Source organism: Podarcis melisellensis (genome assembly GCF_964234715.1).
Source record: "Podarcis melisellensis genome assembly, chromosome: 13".
Classification (NCBI taxonomy): Eukaryota; Metazoa; Chordata; class Lepidosauria; order Squamata; family Lacertidae; genus Podarcis; species Podarcis melisellensis.
The window spans coordinates 44,420,043-44,439,858 of NC_138545.1; the positions used below are offsets into that span (position 1 = coordinate 44,420,043).

A 19,816-nucleotide genomic window follows, 5' to 3' on the forward strand; every position below is an offset into this window, starting at 1 on the left:
CTACCCAGTGGCGTAGCGTGGGGGGTGCAGGGGGGGCCGGCCGCACCGGGCGCAACATCTGGGGTTAGGGTTAGGGGGCGCAAATCCACGGATTAGGGGCGCAAATCCACGGGTTAGGGGGCGCAAATCCACGGGTTAGGGGGTGCAAATTACTTGCCTTGCCCCGGGTGCTGACAACCCACGCTACGCCACTGCTTCTACCACCCCCCTTTGTTGGCCCCTTTTGTAAAGTTCCCAAAATATTGATTCTGGATGAGAGCTAATATGAATAAGGCATCACTGTTTTGTATCAATAATAATAATAATAATAATAATAATAATAATAATAATAATAATAATTATTTATACCCTGCCCTCCCCGACCAAGACCAGGCTCAGGGCGGCTAATGTAAAATACATTGAAAACACAAAATCAAACAATTAGTTTAAAATACAATTCGAAACACATTTAAAATCAAAATAAAATTAAGTGGGAACCCACGAATCATAACCATAGGGTTAAGGAATTAAAATTTCACCAGGCCCAGCCACTTGTGCTGGTCCCATATGGGCCGATAGAAATAGCCAAAGAGGCCACTTACATGCAGTGCCCCATAGAGAGACACTGTACACAGATGAATTTGCAAGAGGCAAACAGAAAGGTTTGTTTTAAGGCAATACAGTGAGTTCATGGTGAAGAAGGGAACTGAAGTTGTGTCTTTTCAAGCATAGTCCATTGGACTATGCTGAATCTAAAAACAACAACGAACCATACAGGTGTCTTTTTCCAATGAGCCTTACAGGGTTTGGATAAATCATTGGAAAAGTCTTTTCTGAAGAGCACTCCACTTCTTTCATTAGGGAGATTCAAAGAAAAGATAGGTCTCTCTCCCATTTTGCAGGAAGCCCCAATTTGCCAAAAGGCTAAAAGGAAGCCTCACTCCATTTCCAGATACCACATCTATAAATTTAAGGGGCAGTATAGCCATTTTTAAAGAAATTGTTTGGGGTGGGGGGCTTAAGGGGAGGAGCCATGTAATCCCCAGGTGGATCTGGGAAATATATTTGCCACTGGTGGTTCTTGTGTGAACAGTTTGTGGACATCACTAAAACTGAATAAAGTGCTTTGGCAAAGAAATTCTGAAAGCAACTCTTGCTCTCAATGCAGACTCGCAGGATGTCACAGGACAAAGAAGTGGCCCTGTTCTCAAGACTAAGAAGAAAGCTCCAGAAAAGAGGACCTTAATCCAGACCTCCAAACTAAACATAGACAGCAAAAGCCTAGACAGGGATCTCAAAAAAGGAAGTGTTCTAACAGCAGCTCAGCAGCCCCCCACTACTGTGATGGATTCTACTGTTCAGGTTGCTACTGGTCCTTTGTTATCAAGTGAGCCAAGCAACTCCAACCTTCCCCCCATTAAAAATACACCCATAAGGCCCAGAGAAGACGATTTTTATGCATTGTTGTGTGCAAATGTGGAAGGTTCTACCGAAGAGAATGATGACACTGAAGACGTTAACGAGATAGAAGAAGGGTTTCTTTCCTATGATATCAGCAAGTCTCCTCCTCCTGATCAGAACAACAGAGTCAGTGGGATGCCCGTCGCACAGGCCGAGCAGCCGAACTGTGATATGGGAGTCGGGGGTGACGTTAGGCGGGCTGAGCTTTCCCACAGATTGCCACGGCAACACAGTGGAGCAGTGGAGGGAGCAGCTGAACAACCTTCAGCGGGCCAAAGGAAGACCAGAGACCAAAGGAACCCTCATGCTCTTGAAGAAAACAACCTTTCGGAAGAGGCCCACAAAAGCGAAGGTGAGAATTCCAAGAGCCCACATGCTGAAAGCAGACCCAGAAGCGCAGCAGCCAGCGAGACCGTTGGCAATTTAAGTTCCACCGAAGACTGGTCAGGAAACAACGGCTGTGGTAGAGAGAGACAAGGTTTTGAGAGCAATCAAAGATGTTACACTGGACTCATTAGTTCAGCGAGGCCAGCAGTTCAGAGGGCTCCCATGCGTTCCGCATTTAATATCCCAGGATCCTTAGCACAACCTATAAACAGAACGGAAACGACAAGCAGTGTGGATGTGGCTGCAGCTTCTATGCAAACCACAGAGCTGAGTGGAAGCCCCAGGTTCACTGTTCGTAGGCAGCTATCTCCTATAAGAATCAGGGAGTCCTTTTCAGCTACTGAAAGCTGCCAGTCTTCATCACCTACCATCAGCACCTTTGAGGATAGTAGCCTGCTGGAAGATAGCATAAGCAATGGTCTAAGCAGCCTCTCCCCCAGCACCACTTCTCACGACGAAGACAATTTTCTGAATTCCCACAGCTCCTCCTCATCCACAGATTCTTCCCCCCCATCTCTTTTCCGGGCAAACTTCACAGCACATCTTCACATGGCTGGCCCTCTCCCCGATCAAGTACCAATTTTCTTGACGGTATCTGATTTGCGAAATCAGAGCAGTTTCGTGAGCAGTTCAACCACTTGCAGTTCTCCAAGCATGAAGGAGATTAGCAAGCCTGAGACAGACCCTGAGAAGCTGAAGAAGTTGCAAGAGAGGTAAGCAGTATATAATTGGAGGAGCAGTTATGACAAATGTACTTTTTCAGTCTCAAGATACGTCATTAGGAGGGGAATTTGCCACGGAAGTCCTTTGCCTAGCCTGAAGCCATTTTGAGGCAGTTAAAGACCTGTGGTTAGTGCTAGAGTTCAACTCAGGAAACCTTGGAATGGGATAATGTCTACAGTGGTGCCCCACAAGACAAATGCCTCGCAAGAGGGAAAACCCGCTAGACGAAAGGGTTTTCCGTTTTGGAGGTGCTTCGCAAAACAAATTTCCTATGGGCTTGCTTCGCAAGACGAAAATGTCTTGCGAGTTCCTGCGGGGTTTTTTTCCTCCCCCCCCCTTTTTCCCAAGCCGCTAAACCGCTTATCAGCTGATCCACTGATAAGCCGCTTATCAGCTGATCCGCTAAGCCGCTTATCAGCTGATCCGCTAAGCCGCTTAACAGTTGATCCGCTAAGCCCGCTAAGCCGCTAATAGCGCTAATCCGCTAAGCCGCTAATGGGATTGCTTCGCAAGACGAAAAAACTGCAAGACGAAGAGACTCGCGGAACGGATTCTTTTCGTCTTGCGAGGCACCACTGTATTTCTATTTATTTATTTTTGGGATTTATAAAATGCCATTCACCAGTAGCCCAAGGACACGGCACCTACATAGATAAAACAATATAACATCAAAATATAAAACGTTTAAAATCGTGGTTAAAACAGCATTTAACAGAAGGAGCTGACAAGCTTCCAACAGCACAGTCGGTGCTGCCCTATCCTTCTGCAAATGTCCAATTAAGAGGTCCATCTTTAGTTGCTGATTAAAGGACTATAGTGTCAGAACAAGATGCACCTCTTATACCTACAGCCGGGGGGCCACTACCAAGAAGTCGCTCTCATAGGCCACTGTTGCCCATACCTCACTTTGTGGTGGAATTGTAAGAAAAGCCTCTCTTGCTGGTCATAATAACCGAGCAGATTGATACAGGAGCTCTTTTAGATATTTGGGGCCCAGGTTCTGTGGGACTTTATCATTCAGCACTGAATGGAGTAGGCCTCCAGGGTTGATTTCAAACTGCTAGAGAATCACCAGCTAAGCTGGTGCCAATTACTAGCTTTCTTTTGGACCACATCAGTCTTGTCATCTGGTTAGCCCAGAACCTTCATACACACTGGCCAAGCTTCCCCCCCGGTGAGGTCACTTTGGTGCCGCCAGCGCAGCACAAACAATGCGGGAGATAGCAGTTACAAGTTACGGGCCTCTTCAGCCACAGCAGGCGCTGCGAGTCACAGTCCAGCACCTGAACTGCCTTTCCTGATACAGATTAAGAGTGTCATCAGTGACACCTTACTCCAAATCATCTGATTATGCATGTCTCTCAGTGATCTCACATAGGTAAGAAGAAAAAAATACGTGGATGTTTGTAATCTTCCGGCCTACATAGAATCATAGAATTGCTTGTTGGCAGGTATATTACTCCTACAGTATTGTACTAAGCTTTTCTAGCAAGTTACATTTCAATCTAAATTGCAATAGATCACAAACAGAAAGAGCTACCTGCGTGGCAGATCAGAGGCAGTGCAAGGCAGTGATAGGAAGGAACTCACGTTAGAGACGGCCTTGGAAGTGTTGCTGTGATATTCCTTAATTGGTGTGGCATCTAGCAATAGGGGAACACCCTCCCTTGCCTCAGTTATGCATATCCATTGAACTGAGTATATGTCTAGTACAGGCTTCCTCATAATTGCCCCCCAAGATGTTTTTGGCCTACAACTCCCATGATCCCTAGCTAGCAGGGCCAGTGTTCAGGGATGATGGGAATTGTAGTCCCCAAAATCTGGAGGGCCGAGGTTGAGGAAGCCTGGTCTAGTAGGACCGTCTCACCCACCATGTGAGAGGGGAATTTAGAAGGAATCCTTTTGCTTTCTTCTCCCCTACCCCACTCCATAAATTTCACTTTTCAAATTCATTGCAATCATGCCCTATTGAAGGTCTTTCCTCCAGACCACTGTTTTTGAATTATGGAACCTCTGCTGTATCTCCAGTCTCCTAGCAGAAGACTCTGAAGAGGAGGGAGATCAGTGTCGGATATGTCAGATTGCTGGGGGATCCATAACCAATCCACTGCTGGAACCATGCGGGTGTGGCGGGACTCTTCGATTTGTCCATCAGGAATGTCTAAAGACCTGGTTAAAGGCTAAGATCAAATCAGGTGAGTTTGCAAGTTTAAGGAAAGAGAGAAGATTAGCATGTAATTTAGTTTAAAATTCCATCATGGCCCAGGCACACTGTATGTACTGTCTGCTGACATCAAAGCAAAACTAGATTTAGAAATGCTTGACTGTTCCCCTTCTACTCTGGCAACAATCAAAAGTGGCAGAAATATGACTTGCTCAGTCTTGAACTAGGCTGCTCATCAGGTGCTACGTACATGTCTGGGGAAACCTTATAACTCCCACTAAGAGAGGGCTGAGAATACCTCAGCAAAAATGTTACGTGCTTTTATTCATACTGAGGTTGCAATCTTATACCCACTTACTTGGGAGTAAGCTCCATTAAACTTAATAAGACTTTTCTTCTTAGTAATTATTATTTATTTATTTATTTATACCCCGCTCATCTGGCTGGGCTTTCCCAGCCACTCTGGGCGGCTTCCAAAAAAATATTAAAATACTGTACTACATCAAACATTAAAAGCTTCCCTAAACAGGGCTGCCTTCAGACATGCCTAGGTTTGAACTGTCAGAAAGATGTCACAATAAGCATACCTAAACTCCACCAAAATCAGTTGGAGAAAGGCCACAAATTTGGAATGTTTTATATGAAAGAAAAATGCATATAACTGGACTTCTATACGTTCAATTCATTTAAAACTATTTGGTTAAAATATATAGTGTTTTTCAACAGTTTTTCAAAGTTATCAGGGTGTTTTATGTGTTGCAAGATGGTTTACTAACATGCTTCAGTAAAATTATTTACAGTCTCAGTAAGGAGGGACTTTTACATGTAGTTCTGCCAAAGGAATATCCTCCTGTACTCTATGCCTACTCAGAGTATGTATTGGCTTTGGAGGCTGGACAAAAAACAAGCCCTCCGTAACTACCAAACCTGTAATTTAATTACTTTTGTTTCTGCATACACCTCATGAGAAATGGCCACATAAAAGTGGAATTATTTAAAGTAAAACAGATTTTGCAAATGCTTTCCCTCCCCCAAAGACACTTGTATATATGGTGTAACAGTGAAAATAACTACAGTGGTACCTCAGGTTACATACGCTTCAGGTTACATACACTTCAGGTTACGCATCCGCTAACCCAGAAATAGTGCTTCAGGTTAAGAACTTTGCTTCAGGTTGAGAACAGAAATCGTGCTCCGGCAGCGCGGCGGCAGCGGGAGGCCCCATTGGCTAAAGTGGTGCTTCAGGTTAAGAACAGTTTCAGGTTAAGTACAGACCTCAGGAACAAATTAAGTACTTAACCACTGTACACTTATTCTTCTTCAATGATATCATCCTTGATAGTCTGGTCTATGCTGGGGTTAAATGGTATAACAAGGTTACATCAGGCCAAAGCAGGGAGAATGAGTCATGTACAGTAATACCTTACTGGAATGGAAAATCATGATAGAACAGGCAAAGTAAATTAACTAGGAATGACTTTCTTTAGCATCAGCACATCAAAAAGGATCTCGAAACCAAGAAAACAACAGGCTGTGATGCTTATGTGCCTTCTCTGAGAAAATGCTTCCAAATTTTGCAGATTGTACACCCAAACAGTACATGCACACTTAGAAGAAATATCATGAAAGCAAGCAACCTTGTGTTCCAACCAGGGACCACAGCTTAATAGTTTATGGTTGGGCTAGTTGATCTTGTCATTGACCATCTACTGATGAAGAGCATCAGCAGCAGATGACTAGGAAAAGAGATGTTTCAAATGTTCACACCTTGTTTGGGTTTCAACACAGGCATCATGCACAGAAATGGACAGGGCCAAGCAAGAGTTCATTGGTTCTCATGTGTCACCCAGCAAACAAATAGGGACAGTGCTGCCCAGGTGCTGAGGACTGTTGGAAACAAATCCAACAACTTTAGGCTTGTGGCTTTATTTGTAGCCGGTTAGAATTCCCCCGCTGCACCTCTGTAGGATCACTTGTTCCCCACAAAGGTGTGGGGAGAGAAATATCAGCAGGTTTTGTGGGGACAGGCAAAAGTTGCAGCACTTTTGGGGCATGTGGGTGGGGGAGTGATTCTTACAATTCAGTGAAAGTTCTTGTCTTCTCTCCTTTAAGTTAAAACAAAGCTAAGCTGCTGCTGCTGCTGCTCCAAGCTGTGCCTTGACTGCTCAGCAGCCTTGCCTGTTGCCCTCAGGTGTGACAGAGAACATAGAATCACAGAATTGTAGACTTGGAAGGGACCTCAAGGTCATCTCATCCAACCCCCTGCAATGCAGGAATCTTTCACCCAATACGGTGGTACCTCGGGTTACAGACGCTTCAGGTTACAGACGCTTCAGGTTACAGACTCCGCTAACCTAGAAATAGTACCTCGGGTTAAGAACTTTGCTTCAGGATGAGAACAGAAATCGTGTGGTGGCGGCAGGAGGCCCCATTAGCTAAAGTGGTACCTCATGTGGTATCGTGCTCCGGCGGCGCGGCAGTAGCAGTAGTCCCCATTAGCTAAAATGGTGCTTCAGGTTAAGAACAGTTTCAGGTTAAGAACGGACCTCCGGAATTAATTACCGTATTTTTCGCTCTATAAGACGCACCAGACCACAAGACGCACCTAGTTTTTGGAGGAGGAAAACAAGAAAAAAAAAATTCTGAATTTCAGAAGCCAGAACAGCAAGAGGGATCACTGCGCAGTGAAAGCAGCGATCCCTCTTGCTGTTCTGGCTTCTGTGATAGCTGCGCAGCCTGCATTCGCTCCATAAGACGTACACACATTTCCCCTTACTTTTTAGGAGGGAAAAAGTGAGTCTTATAGAGCAAAAAATACGGTAAGTTCTTAACCCAAGGTACCACTGTACAGGGATCAAACCCACAACCTTGAGATTAAGAGTCTTGTGCTCTACCAACTGAGCTAAGCATGGTCCCATTGTGCTTTCAGCTCCAGTATGGTCAGTTTTGTTAGGTGGAATTGCGGTGGGAGGTGCCATCTTGTCTTTCACCTTGGGCAGCAAAATGTCTTGGGCAAACCCTAATAAGAGTCTCCCAAGCTTTAGATCAAATGAACGTCTCACAAAAGATGAACGTTGCCCTGTGAAAATTTCCAAAACAAAAGTAGTTCAAGAGATCTTTTTCTCAGACATATGATTAGATCAGGGGTCAGCAACCTGTGGCCCATGGGCCACAAGCGGCCCACCGGGGTCATTTAAATGGCCCCCCAGCCGCCCCCAAACCAAGCCACCCGCTTGGCAAGTCCCCACACGCTGCGCTAAACCGGCAGAGCAGGGATTTGCTTCCGCAGCACCGGAAATTGCATTTGTGCAGACGCGATCTGGCCCACAGAGCCGGCGCTCGGTTTCAAATGTGCTGCGCACCCACTTCCTGGCACTAGTGCCCTGAACCGGGGTCGGCCGGCACTCGGTGCCCCATTCCCCAAGCTGCCACTGGCACTCAGTTTCAAGTGTGCTGCGCTGTGCGCCCGCCTCTCAGCACTCCTGGCATCACCTCCCCAAGCTGGCACCGGCCACCCCTGTCCCCCATTCAGGGCGGTAGTGCTGGGAGGCGGGCATGCAGTGCTCAGTTCCGAGTATAAGCCACACTTTAACTTTTCACAATTGGAATTTGGAGGGGAAAAAGTGTGGCTTATATTCGGGCCAATACGGTATATGTTACTCTCTGTCCTCATTTGTAAATAGGGTGGAGTACCCAATCCACATATAGTGTATTGTGGCCAGAAAATCATGCTAGTACCTCTGGTGCCAAATATTGTATCACAAGGTATACACAGAGCCTTGAACAGAGCAAATTTCTGGAGTAGTATTCAGTGGAATGTGGAATTTTTCAACCTACAGCAAGTATGTGCTGCATATAAGATAAAGCAAAGAATTTTTGTTCTTCAGGTGCTGAACTTGGTGCAGTGAAAACATGTGAACTCTGTAAGCAGAGCCTTACTGTAGATCTGGATGATTTTAACGTGAACGACTATTACAGGAATCATCAGCAGTCTCGGGTAAGAAACGAAATGGGCGCCCTGATAAGGTCTTCATATGAACTGTTATTTATTTTTTACTCACCTTTCCTTGTATTAAACAGAACAGGTAACCTGAACTTCTTGCTTCACAAAGACCTGTAAGTCTTCATGGAAAACAGAAAGTTCAAGGGAGAGATGTGCACTTACTCAGTTTTCATATTTTAAGCAATGTCTAACTTCCCAAATAATGCTAGTTGATGATCATTTTCAAAAACCTGCACATCACCTTGGACAATTAATTTTAAGCAAATGAAACTTGCAATTAAATGAAGTCATTAAATGACTTGTTAGGTAGAGATGAAAGTGCTGTGACAAGAGGGAAATCCCACCTTGTCTTTATTCTACAGGGATTTCAGTTCATCAGTGTTCTCAGAGGTTTTTTTATTTTGTGTTTTTCAAATGGCAATATACCTTAGTAAACTCTTAAAACCTGCATCTTTTGACTTTTAACTGGGGTGGGAGTGGTACTGAAAAGAGACAATGCAGTCCTGAAAGCCAAACACCCAGTATCGTAACACTACTGTATATAAATGTATGTTCTATTTACTTTATTTTGGTTTGGCTCTTCAGTTCTTCTGTATCTTACAAGAAAAATTCAGCAATTGGTAGAAGCTTATTTGAAAGGCACCTGTGCTTAGAGAAATGTTTGCTGTCCTAGCTGAGCTAGAAATGATAGAAAACCCCAAATGAAATTACCAGGATGAATCATCTTCTAATGAAGAATGGTGTGCACTTTTATATAGAAAAAATATGGCCACCAAAGACATGTCTATGATTATCAGTAAACTAGGACCAGGCATCAGTTAATTAGGACCAGCAGTAAACTAGGACTTGGCATCTAAAATGCAGAGGGACAGATAGCCGTTTAAACAGGCCAAAGCACCATAGGAAAAATTCAATTTGTAGAGAAATGCGGTGTGTTAGTGTTTACACGCCAATGCAAGAAGCCTCTGAGCCAAGATTAGTGAGTTGGAGTGCTTGGCTTTAAAGGACAGCATAGATACAGCAGGTGTATTGAAAACCTGGCAGAATGGGCAGAACTGGTGGGATATGGTTATCTTGGAAAACAAATTCTATAGGAACAACAGGGAAGCATTCCGTACCTCAAAGAGCACCAAGTCCAACAATTTAGAGATCACAAAAGGGGCAGACTCCTCTCCTCTCCTTACCTTTCCCACCCCGACCTGGCCACAGTGATCCATGCAACGGTCACCTCCAGGCTTGACTACTGTAATTCGCTCTATGCGGGGCTGCCCTTGAAGCTGTCCCAGAAACTCCAGCGGGTGCAGAATGCTGCAGCGAGGCTCCTCACGGGGTCTCTGCCACGGGAGCATGTTCACCCAGGGCTTTTCCAGCTGCACTGGCTCCCGGTGGAGTACAGGGTCAGGTTTAAGGTGCTGGTTTTGACCTTTAAAGCCCTTCACGGCCTAGGACCCTCATACGTACAGGACCGCCTCTCCCAGTATGCCCCAGGGAGAGCCTCAAGGTCCATAAACAGCAGCACCCTAGAGATCCCAGGCCCTAAGGAAGTTAGATTGGCTTCAACCAGAGCCAGGGCCTCTTCAACACTGGCTCCGGCCTGGTGGAACGCTCTCCTCATGAGACCAGGGCCCTTTGGGATGTGATTTCTTTCCGCAGGGCCTGTAAGACAGAGTTGTTCCACCTGGTTCCACTTTGGCTTAGAATCAGTTTGATTCCCTCCCCCTCTTTCTTTTTCCTTTCTCCTCCTGTGAAGAGGCTGCATCCTAATGTTTTAATGTTGTATTTTAATCTTGTTTTTAAATTGTATTTTAATCAACTTGTTTTTATTATTGGTTGTTAGCCACCCTGAGCCTAGTCTTGGCTGGGGAGGGTGGGGTATAAATAAATTATTATTATTATTATTATTGAATCAGAGTGTTGATCCCAAGAGTCATTTAGTACTAGGGATATACTATCATCCCCCTTAACAAAATGTCCATGACGATAATGAAGTGAAGAATGAAATCATAGAATCCTAGAGTTGGAAGAGACCACAAGGGCCATCGAGTCCAACCCCCTGCCAAGCAGAAAACACCATCAGAGCACTCCTGACATATGGTTGTCAAGCCTCTGCTTAAAGACCTCCAAAGAAGGAGACTCCACCACACTCCTTGGCAGCAAATTCCACTGTCGAACAGCTCTTACTGTCAGGAAGTTCTTCCTAATGTTTAGGTGGAATCTTCTTTCTTGTAGTTTGGATCCATTGCTCCGTGTCCGCTTCTCTGGAGCAGCAGAAAACACCCTTTCTCCCTCCTCTATGTGACATCCTTTTATATATTTGAACATGGCTATCATATCACCCCTTAACCTCCTCTTCTCCAGGCTAAACATGCCCAGCTCCCTTAGCTGTTCCTCATAAGGCATCGTTTCCAGGCCTTTGACCATTTTGGTTGCCCTCCTCTGGACATGTTCCAGTTTGTCAGTGTCCTCCTTGAACTGTGGTGCCCAGAACTGGACACAGTACTCCAGGTGAGGTCTGACCAGAGCAGAATAATGAATGAATAGGGCATCCAAAGGAAGATGTTTTGTAGAAACTGGCAGTTTCAATTGACTAGGTAAATTCACGACAGAGAGGTAACATTTCTAGATGCCCTGCAATGACTGTGCTTTATAACAGCTTGTCATGGAAATGGCGAGAGAGGAGGTCACCCTGGCCTTGATCTTAAGTGGTACCCAGGAACTAGTGCGAGACGTAAGTGTTGCTGAACTGACTGGGAACAGCGGTTGTGAAGCTGTCAAAGTCAACATAGATGTAAGTTGACAATTTCCATGTTTGGGTTCCAAAGGAGAAACTTTTAGAAAATAAGGATATTGATAAAAGGGAAGTTGAAAGGGAATGCTGAAGGCTATTTAAGACCAGAACATTAGAAGCTCATCTAGACTGAATATTAGCACAAAGGCCAAGTGGGTGCCATCATGGTCAATGAGAAGAATCAAGGAAGCCATTGGAGACAAGCAGGCATCCTTCAGAAAATGGAAATCTTGCCTGAATCAGAAGGAAAAGGGAACACAAGCTTTGGCGAAAGAAATGCAAGCAGACAACAAGGCACGCTTGAAGAGCCTCAGACCTAGGGGGCAAATGCGGCCTTTCAGGACTCTCCCCAAACCATGCACCCTCTTCAAATTGCCCTCCTCGGACCCTTCACTGCCTCTTATCTGTGTCCTCTCAAGGGTTTCTGCCTGGCTGAAATATGTCCTTGAACTGCGGCCATGCCAATAGCTTGGATGGAGAATGGTGTGGAAGGAATCTTCTGGCTTTTTGTGGCTGGGATGTAACGTTGCTCCACCCAACAACGCCATGCAGAACCCACAGAGTTCTGTGTGAGGCAGAAAAATGTTCCCCATCCCTGCATCTAGCAATGCAAAAAGTTCTGAAATCTTCAGGGAGCCTCCATGAATAGACAAGGCCTCCTTGCTTCAGAAGCTCATGGAAGGCAACCGGGGTCATGTGGAGTTGCAGCTAGCATGCTCATCCAGTTGTGGCAGAAACTCAAAAGCATTTCTCCCCCTACATACAGGCCCAGGATGAACTGATGAACTCAGGCCTCTATCTTGTGCTCTTGCTTCACCTGTATGAGCAAAGGTTTGCAGAACTCATGAGATTAAACTACAACCAAGCCTCCCGAGATCGGGTAAGAGGATATCTAATTCCATCTCATTGTTTATACACAGCAACCTAGGTTCACTAGCCTCCCGTCAGTGATTGCTGTGATAAGTTATGTATGCAGTGTTTGATGTAAAAGTGACCCAAACTCTTAGGGTCCTGTTTCAAGGAGCAGAAATTGGCCTCTGTCCCCTGTGGCATGTTTATTGCATCTTCCCTTTGCTGGTTTAATATTTTCTGCTGAAAATACCAGGGTACCTAAAATGGTAAAGGGTGAAGCAGCTGTGAGATGAATCGCATCATTCGGTTAGACTCAACTGCCCTACTATGCTGGTTGTGAGACAGGGCAATCCTACGCATGTTCTTAGAAGTAAGTCCTGCTTTGCTCAACGGGCAGTAGGGTGCGTGTTTAGGATTGCAGCCTAAAACCAGTTAATGCCAGTTCTTCATCTTTTATTGCAGGGCATTCTATTCTGCCTCCTGGCTAATCTGATGTCAGTACAGGACCGTAAGCACTGCCATAAAAACTCTGTGCTGCAATATGATTTTTTTTCCAAGGGCTGTCTTCAGTGTGCACTTGTAGCAACCATAGCTGTACATGCATTCTGTATCTGTCAGCATCTTTGGCCATTTGGTAATTAGGTCCTGTCAGATAACTGCTAAATCAGTTACACATTTATGACCCCTTTTTGCTACTTACAGGGTTGCATGGGGCTGGCTCTCGGACACTGTCATATCTTTCACCCCCTTCATTGCCCCACACAAGTGCTCTTCCCTTTGCCTCATGTGTCTCATTTATGACATCAGAAACAAGCAAGCAAAGAAATAAATAAAGTGACTTAGCTACGAAATTACAATCCTCTAACACGTCATAAGGGACGCAGGTGGCGCTGTGGGTTAAAGCCTCAGCGCCTAGGACTTGCCGATCGAAAGGTCGGCGGTTCGAATCCCTGCGGCGGGGTGCGCTCCCGCTGCTCGGTCCCAGCGCCTGCCAACCTAGCAGTTCGAAAGCACCTCCGGGTGCAAGTAGATAAATAGGGACCACTTACCAGCGAGAAGGTAAACGGCGTTTCCGTGTGCGGCTCTGGCTCGCCAGAGCAGCGATGTCACGCTGGCCACGTGACCCGGAAGTGTCTCCGGACAGCGCTGGCCCCTGGCCTCTTAAGTGAGATGGGCGCACAACCCCAGAGTCTGTCAAGACTGGCCCGTACGGGCAGGGGTACCTTTACCTTTACCTTTTAACACGTCATAAATATCCAGGATGCCTTAAACAGGCCAATACAGTGGTGCCTCGCAAGACGAAATTAATTCGTTCCGCAAGTCTTTTCGTCTTGCGAGTTTTTCGTCTTGCGAAGCACGGTTTCCCATAGGAATGCATTAAAAATCAATTAATGCGTTCCTATGGAAACCGCCTTCAGACCAGGTCCGGGGACAGTCTGTCCCCCGACCTCTTCCAAAGGCGGGTGGGGGGCAAAGGTCTTTGTCCCCCCTGCCTGCCTTCCCGGGAGAGCGGGAAGGCAGCGCTGCGTTTTCCGCTCTCCCGGGAAGGCAGGCAGGGGGGAGCAAAGACTTTTGCCCCCCGCCAGCCTTCAGAAGAGGTCCTGGACCTCTTCTGAAGGCTGGCGGGGGGCAAAAGTCTTTGCTCCCCCCCGCCTGCCTTCAAAAGCCGTCCGGGATAGCGGGAAGCACTTCCCTGCTATCCCGGACCACTTTTAAAATGCTGGCGGTGGGGAGCAAAGCCTTTCGGCCCCCGCCAGCCTTCCTGGACCTCTTCTGAAGGCCGGAGGGGGGGGGAAGGCTTTGCTCCCCACCGCTAGCATTTAAAAGAGGTCCCCGGAGATTTCCCTATGGGCTTTCTTCTTGTGAAGCAAGCCCATAGGGAAATTTGTTTTGCGAAGCGCCTCCAAAACGGAAAACCCTTTCGTCTAGCGGGTTTTTCGTCTTGCGAGGCGTTCGTCTTGCGGGGCACCACTGTAGCTTTAATATGACCATATGTAAGGTACACATATAAAAAAAGGAACCTATGGGTGCTTATTGGTATGTACTTTAGCAGAAATACATGCCTTACTTGTGACATCGTATACTAAACTGCCAAAATTCTAGGTGCCTGTCCAAGTTTTTTTCAAACCTACTGTCTTCTGCTTGAAGACCCTACAGAACCTCCCTCCCCCTGATATAGGACTGCACTCCCCAAAGGTATCCAGTCATAGGTCTGTGGGCAAAGAAAGCAATTTATTTTTCATTTTATAGACAAACATTTACCTATTGATTGTCTCTTTTAACATTATTTTCACTGTACCTTACATTTCCGCAATGGGATGGTTTACCCACTTGTCTTGGATTTTTAAGATGTTTCTTTGTCCTCCTTTAAAGTGCCTTTTCCGCAGGCCATGCCAACAACATTATTGTTGAAATACTATGTGTCTCGTCACTCTTATTAGGAACAACATGTATTAATCCTTTTTTCCTTTCCCCCTAGCTCTCAAGACAGCCTAGAACAGAGGAAAACCAAAGTAGGTTTATGTAGGGCTTCCAGCAACTCCTACTATTTCTCAGTAACTTTTTGCAGTATTCCTGATAAAGGAATCTTAGATCTACCAAGATGCTAGATTCCCTTACGGTGCATCTAATCAGAGGTGCAAGTGTCTCATTAAACCACAGGCACTGCAGAAGATAGTCTGGTTTCTCTAAATAACAAAGGGAAGCTGTGTGATTTTAGAAGAACTGGAGGTTTGTCAAAATGGGAATTATATTCCATGGGGCTTTATGAAAATGGGAAGTGTTTCCTAGCCCTTGTTTACTTTGTACAAAGGAGAGCTCAGGGTATCTGAAAGGGTAGAAATTAATTGACAAGCAGGGGGAGAGAGTAATAGTGGTTGTATTATAAACAAGTAGGGACTGAAGCCCAAGCACAGCTTCATCTACTTGTCCAACAAGGATGCTGGTAGCAGCTTTTGTTTAAGCACTGGAAATAGGCAAATAGATGAATAGTCATTATTGGGAGGAAGGTGTTTTGTCTCAGTAGCCCCTGGTGCAATCTGAGCTGTTTTGTATTCAGCAATGTTAACAAGTCTGCAACCCTCTACTTACTTAGGAGTAAATCTCACAGGGGTTCTTATAGAAGATTGAGCTTTAAAAGCCCTTTTACCACCTCCTGGAAATTAGCCTGACTCTGTGGCAAATGTAAAACTTCGCTTTGAGGCACAGCTTTTTTCCTCTCGCTTTTTTTAAAGCTTGACAGTGCATTTCAGGAAATGCTTTCTGCATTGTGAGATTTTAATGAATGCTAATAGAGGTGTCGCCCTATTGTGCCATTTAGACCCGTTCATTGTTGGTAAATACTATGCACATTTACTTAAAAAAAACCCCTCCTAGTTCAGATTACAGCCTACCAGGTTTATTGTGCTTTCCAGACTAGAGCAGGAAGAACAATCCTCAGTCAGTAGGTATAGTAGTGTATATTTGTATGTGTGTATAATATATATACACTCAGGTGGATATGCAGTGGTGCAAAAAAGCTGCAAGATTCAAGAAGGCCACTGGTAGTTCTATATAAGGCTTAAACAAACAGATACTATAATGACGACTAATCACAACAGCAATAACTGGTGATAACGATAACCCTTCCTTTGTTAAGTAACATCAACAGTGGGTATGAAATTGATTGAGGCCTGTCTTGGCTCAAGCAAAGACTTCCTTGTGTAAATTCTAATATAGCAATTTCACACTGGAATCTCCATTTGAAGTGCCTTGGGAAACCAAAGGCTTCTCCCCATTGGTTTCTGGGCTTTTTGCTTATTCTTTTGCAAACAGACTGTAGCATATCATCTTGAGTAAGCAGGTGAACCCTATGGCATTGGCTTTTATTAGGATTTGTAATGCTTGAGTAGACACGGGGATAGAGTTCGCATCTGGGTTAGTGGCAGGGTCTTCTTCCTCCGCTTTTGTCTGTTTTATATTAGGGGTATGTCTGAAAGCAAGGACAAGTCTATCACAGAAGGACTGTGATGCTCCACTGCTTATAATATATATGGTGCTTTTTTCTTAGAAAATGTTTAGGGGTACTCTCACTTTCCTACTCATGTTGAAATACTGCCCCTCAATGAAGCCAAATTTAGATTCACAAAATGTTTAGGGGTATGTGTACACCTGCGTACTCCCAGAAAAAAGCACTCTGTGTGTGTGTGTGTGTGTGAGCGTGCGCGCGCGCGCACGGACACACACGTGCGCACTCACACACACCTTCAAGGTGTGCAAAGAAAGTTGGTTTTCCGTCAACATACCCACATGGCTCCTACCACTTTTGAAGTTCCTAGATAAGAATAGCATTCAAATCAGGAGGCCCCTTATACTGTATTTAGCTAAGTTACAGAAATGTGGCAGACAGCTTTTTAGCTTGGTCAGTTATGCCCCAGTAATGCCCCAACTCATGGTGTCCAATGTGGTTAACGAGCGATGAGGTGAAATGCACTCTGCATGTACCAAGGGGATTGCCCTCCTTTATAATATCACATTTCGGAGCTGAGCGCTTGCAGCCTCAGTAGAATTTGAAGCTGTGCTCCAAGTTATCTCTGCACATCCTCTTGACTTCTTGAGTTCCATCTCTCTTTATTTAACAGTTGCGCAAGCTTATGCTGTGAAAAAAGTTGAATTGAAAATAAAACATTTGCTTTGGACTGCAATCGTAACGCACTGGGAGTAAGCTCTACTTAATTCAGTATGACTTACTTCTGAGTAGACATGGTTATTAGAATTGCACTGTTAGAAGGACAACTTTCCTGTCTGTACAATCATAGGAAAATATACCGTATTTTTCGCTCTATAAGATGCACCAGACCACAAGACCCACCTAGTTTTTGGAGGAGGAAAACAAGAAAAAAATATTCTGAATCTCAGAAGCCAGAACAGCAAGAGGGATCGCTGCGCAGTGAAAGCAGCAATCCCTCTTGCTGTTCTGGCTTCTGGGATAGCTGTGCATCCTGCATTCGCTCCATAAGACGCACACACATTTCCCCTTACTTTTTAGGAGGGAAAAAGTGAGTTTTATAGAGCAAAAAATACAGTAATTTGAAAGGGTCTCACTGGTCATCATTCAACCTTTTCTCCCCCACAACCAGATTGCCTGCACTCCTGTAGTTCTTGCATTGTTTACAGCAGTCATGGGGGACTGACAGTACAAGCCTCCTTTCATTTATTTGAGTGGAATTTCCTAACATAACATATATCCACATCCTTTCAGATAGTCCTAGCATATGGCAAGTAGGAGTTAACTAAATTTGGCACCTTGGATGCTTTACTTTTTGGGCTCTCTGGCTCCCCGATTTTATGAAATGTGTCAAAACAAGTCTCTGGAGATAAGTAATTAAATTTGGATTTATGGTGAACATTTGAGCCTCCGTTGCTCTTTTGAGTAATAGTGTATTGAATGCATTTAAGGCAATTGCCACATTATACAGAAAAGCGTTCTAAGAAGTGATTTATTTCCTCCATCTTTGCAGATTCAGCCAATTCTGGCAACAGTGGGTAAAAGAGCTCTCAAGAAGGATCTAAGGAGGAGACCTCTTTGGGAATCTGACCGAGAGCCCTTCTTCACATCCTTCAACTTTCACTCTTTCTTAACACCAGGCCACAATAAGTATGTACGCCATTCATATTCCGTGTCACCCATTGAAATCAAAAGACTTTTTAAGGGTCTGGGGTTGTTTTGGCTGTTTGTGTGGTTTGATTCTTGTGGGTTTTCCCCCTTTTCTTTTTTGTTTTTGAAGTTGCAATATTGACTGACAATCTTTTTAAAACAACATGGGTTATTAACAGCAACTCGCAGAGTGTAAACTTTTTAATCTCTCCTACTTCCTGGCCCCCAGCTACTCAGATCAAAATTTAGAACGTTGGCTAGGGTTTCACGCGTGCGTTGTGTGTGTGCTTTGACTGACCTCTGGCAAACCGTTCAAGATGGCAAACTAGGTATCTACATTTGCAGCACCTGCCCTACTAGAATCCACTCTGCACCATTTCAGACATGCGCCTTTGGGGGTCAGGGTTCCCTGGAGATAAAAGCAATGTTTTTTACGTTAAAACTGAGTTGTTGTACGCCCAGCCTTTTCACAGGACATTTCATGGCACACAAATGTAAATGTATTGATGTACTGTTGTATGATCAGTCTTATAACATTATTGCCTTCCTTTGAATGGCAAGCCCTAATAAAAAATATTTAATCTTTTGTTCACTCCTCAGGCACCCCCTCCCATGTTCTTTTTTAAAAATTTGATCAGTAAGTGAACAGGTTGCTGTTTTGGAGGGAGATTCCCACAGGTGAATATCAGATAGCCAGGGCATTCCCCTTGTGACAGAACTTTCAGGAGAGATGCTTTAAGGCAATCTGTGCCTCTCTCTCCTTCAGACCCATCCCTGCTGCATCACGCAGCCAAGATAGACTGCCAATTCCTGGGTTCTGTACAGCATCTGCAACACTGCCAATGCTGGATTGCTGCTAAAATAGTAATAGCAGCAAATGCAGCTTGAATGACTACTGATTACAGTGGACTCTCCGGATATGAATAAAATTCATTCCGGGAGTCCGACCGCAACCCGAAAAGTCCGTAGGCAGAGGCGCCACTTCTGTGCACGCGGCGTGATTTAGCACTTCTGCGCACACAACGATAACTGGAAGTGTTCAGGGTTTGCCGCGTTCATAACCCAAAAGTTATGTATCCAAAGCGATACGTAACTAGAGGGTCCACCGTATACTAAGAGCCCACACTGGAAAGACGCCATGAAACTTGAAGGTTAGAGCAAATTTATCCCATTTTCACAATTGCAGCAGGCGGCACTTGAAGAACTTGTACTTACTGCTGTGCTGCAGTTGCTGGTGTCAAATGTGAAAAGGCGGCTTTTGAAAACGTGTATTACTGGTATTAGGCTTTAGAGCGAATTGATTTGCATAGGGAGAGGCACTTGGGATGTCGTCATCTGCCCCAGTGGTAGAGCCTACGATAGAAAGGCATTCCTCATTGGGTGTCGTCCAGTGCTGTCATGCCTTTCACAAACGCATGTGCGCTCTGTTTCAGAATTGGTTTGCTTGGTCCATTGTGTTTTAGCACTGAAGGGCTTAACTGGTCCAGTGTAGTGCCTTGAATTGTAGCTCAAAAGGCAACTTCTCACACCACCTGCCTCTGTTTCAAAGAGAGAGCATTGCTTAAGCTCCTTCCCTTAATGATGATGTTACCACTTCTATCTAGACAGAGTTTTTAAGAGTTTATTTCCAGAGGTTTCTCCACATGTTGACACAATTCAGTGGCTGATACATTGGGTGGATCCCACTAGCATTCAGATTGTCTTAGCTGAGAATGAGCTTCCCTGGCTGTTCTCCTAAAGGCTATGTGAGCAGTTTGTGAGGTAGGCGATGGGAAAGCTGAAAGGTTTGGGACAAGTTGAGTTGAACAATTGGGCTGAGCCCAC

The 19,816-nt window shown here is 45.0% G+C and overlaps 1 protein-coding gene across 2 annotated transcripts in view; it reads left to right on the forward strand.

Annotated features, from left to right (window-relative positions):
- Positions 1–18,587, forward strand: part of MARCHF10 (membrane associated ring-CH-type finger 10) — a 35,792-nt gene extending 17,205 nt beyond the window's left edge. For both annotated transcript variants that reach the window (XM_081883962.1, XM_081883963.1), the window contains 6 exons: positions 1,148–2,540; positions 4,579–4,745; positions 8,602–8,711; positions 12,272–12,385; positions 14,837–14,870; positions 17,856–18,587. In XM_081883962.1, the coding sequence (XP_081740088.1) occupies positions 1,148–2,540; positions 4,579–4,745; positions 8,602–8,711; positions 12,272–12,385; positions 14,837–14,870; positions 17,856–17,884 (1,847 nt within the window). In that variant the 3' untranslated portion in view covers positions 17,885–18,587. The remainder of the gene's footprint in view (positions 1–1,147; positions 2,541–4,578; positions 4,746–8,601; positions 8,712–12,271; positions 12,386–14,836; positions 14,871–17,855) is intronic.
- The last annotated feature ends 1,229 nt before the right edge of the window (positions 18,588–19,816 follow it).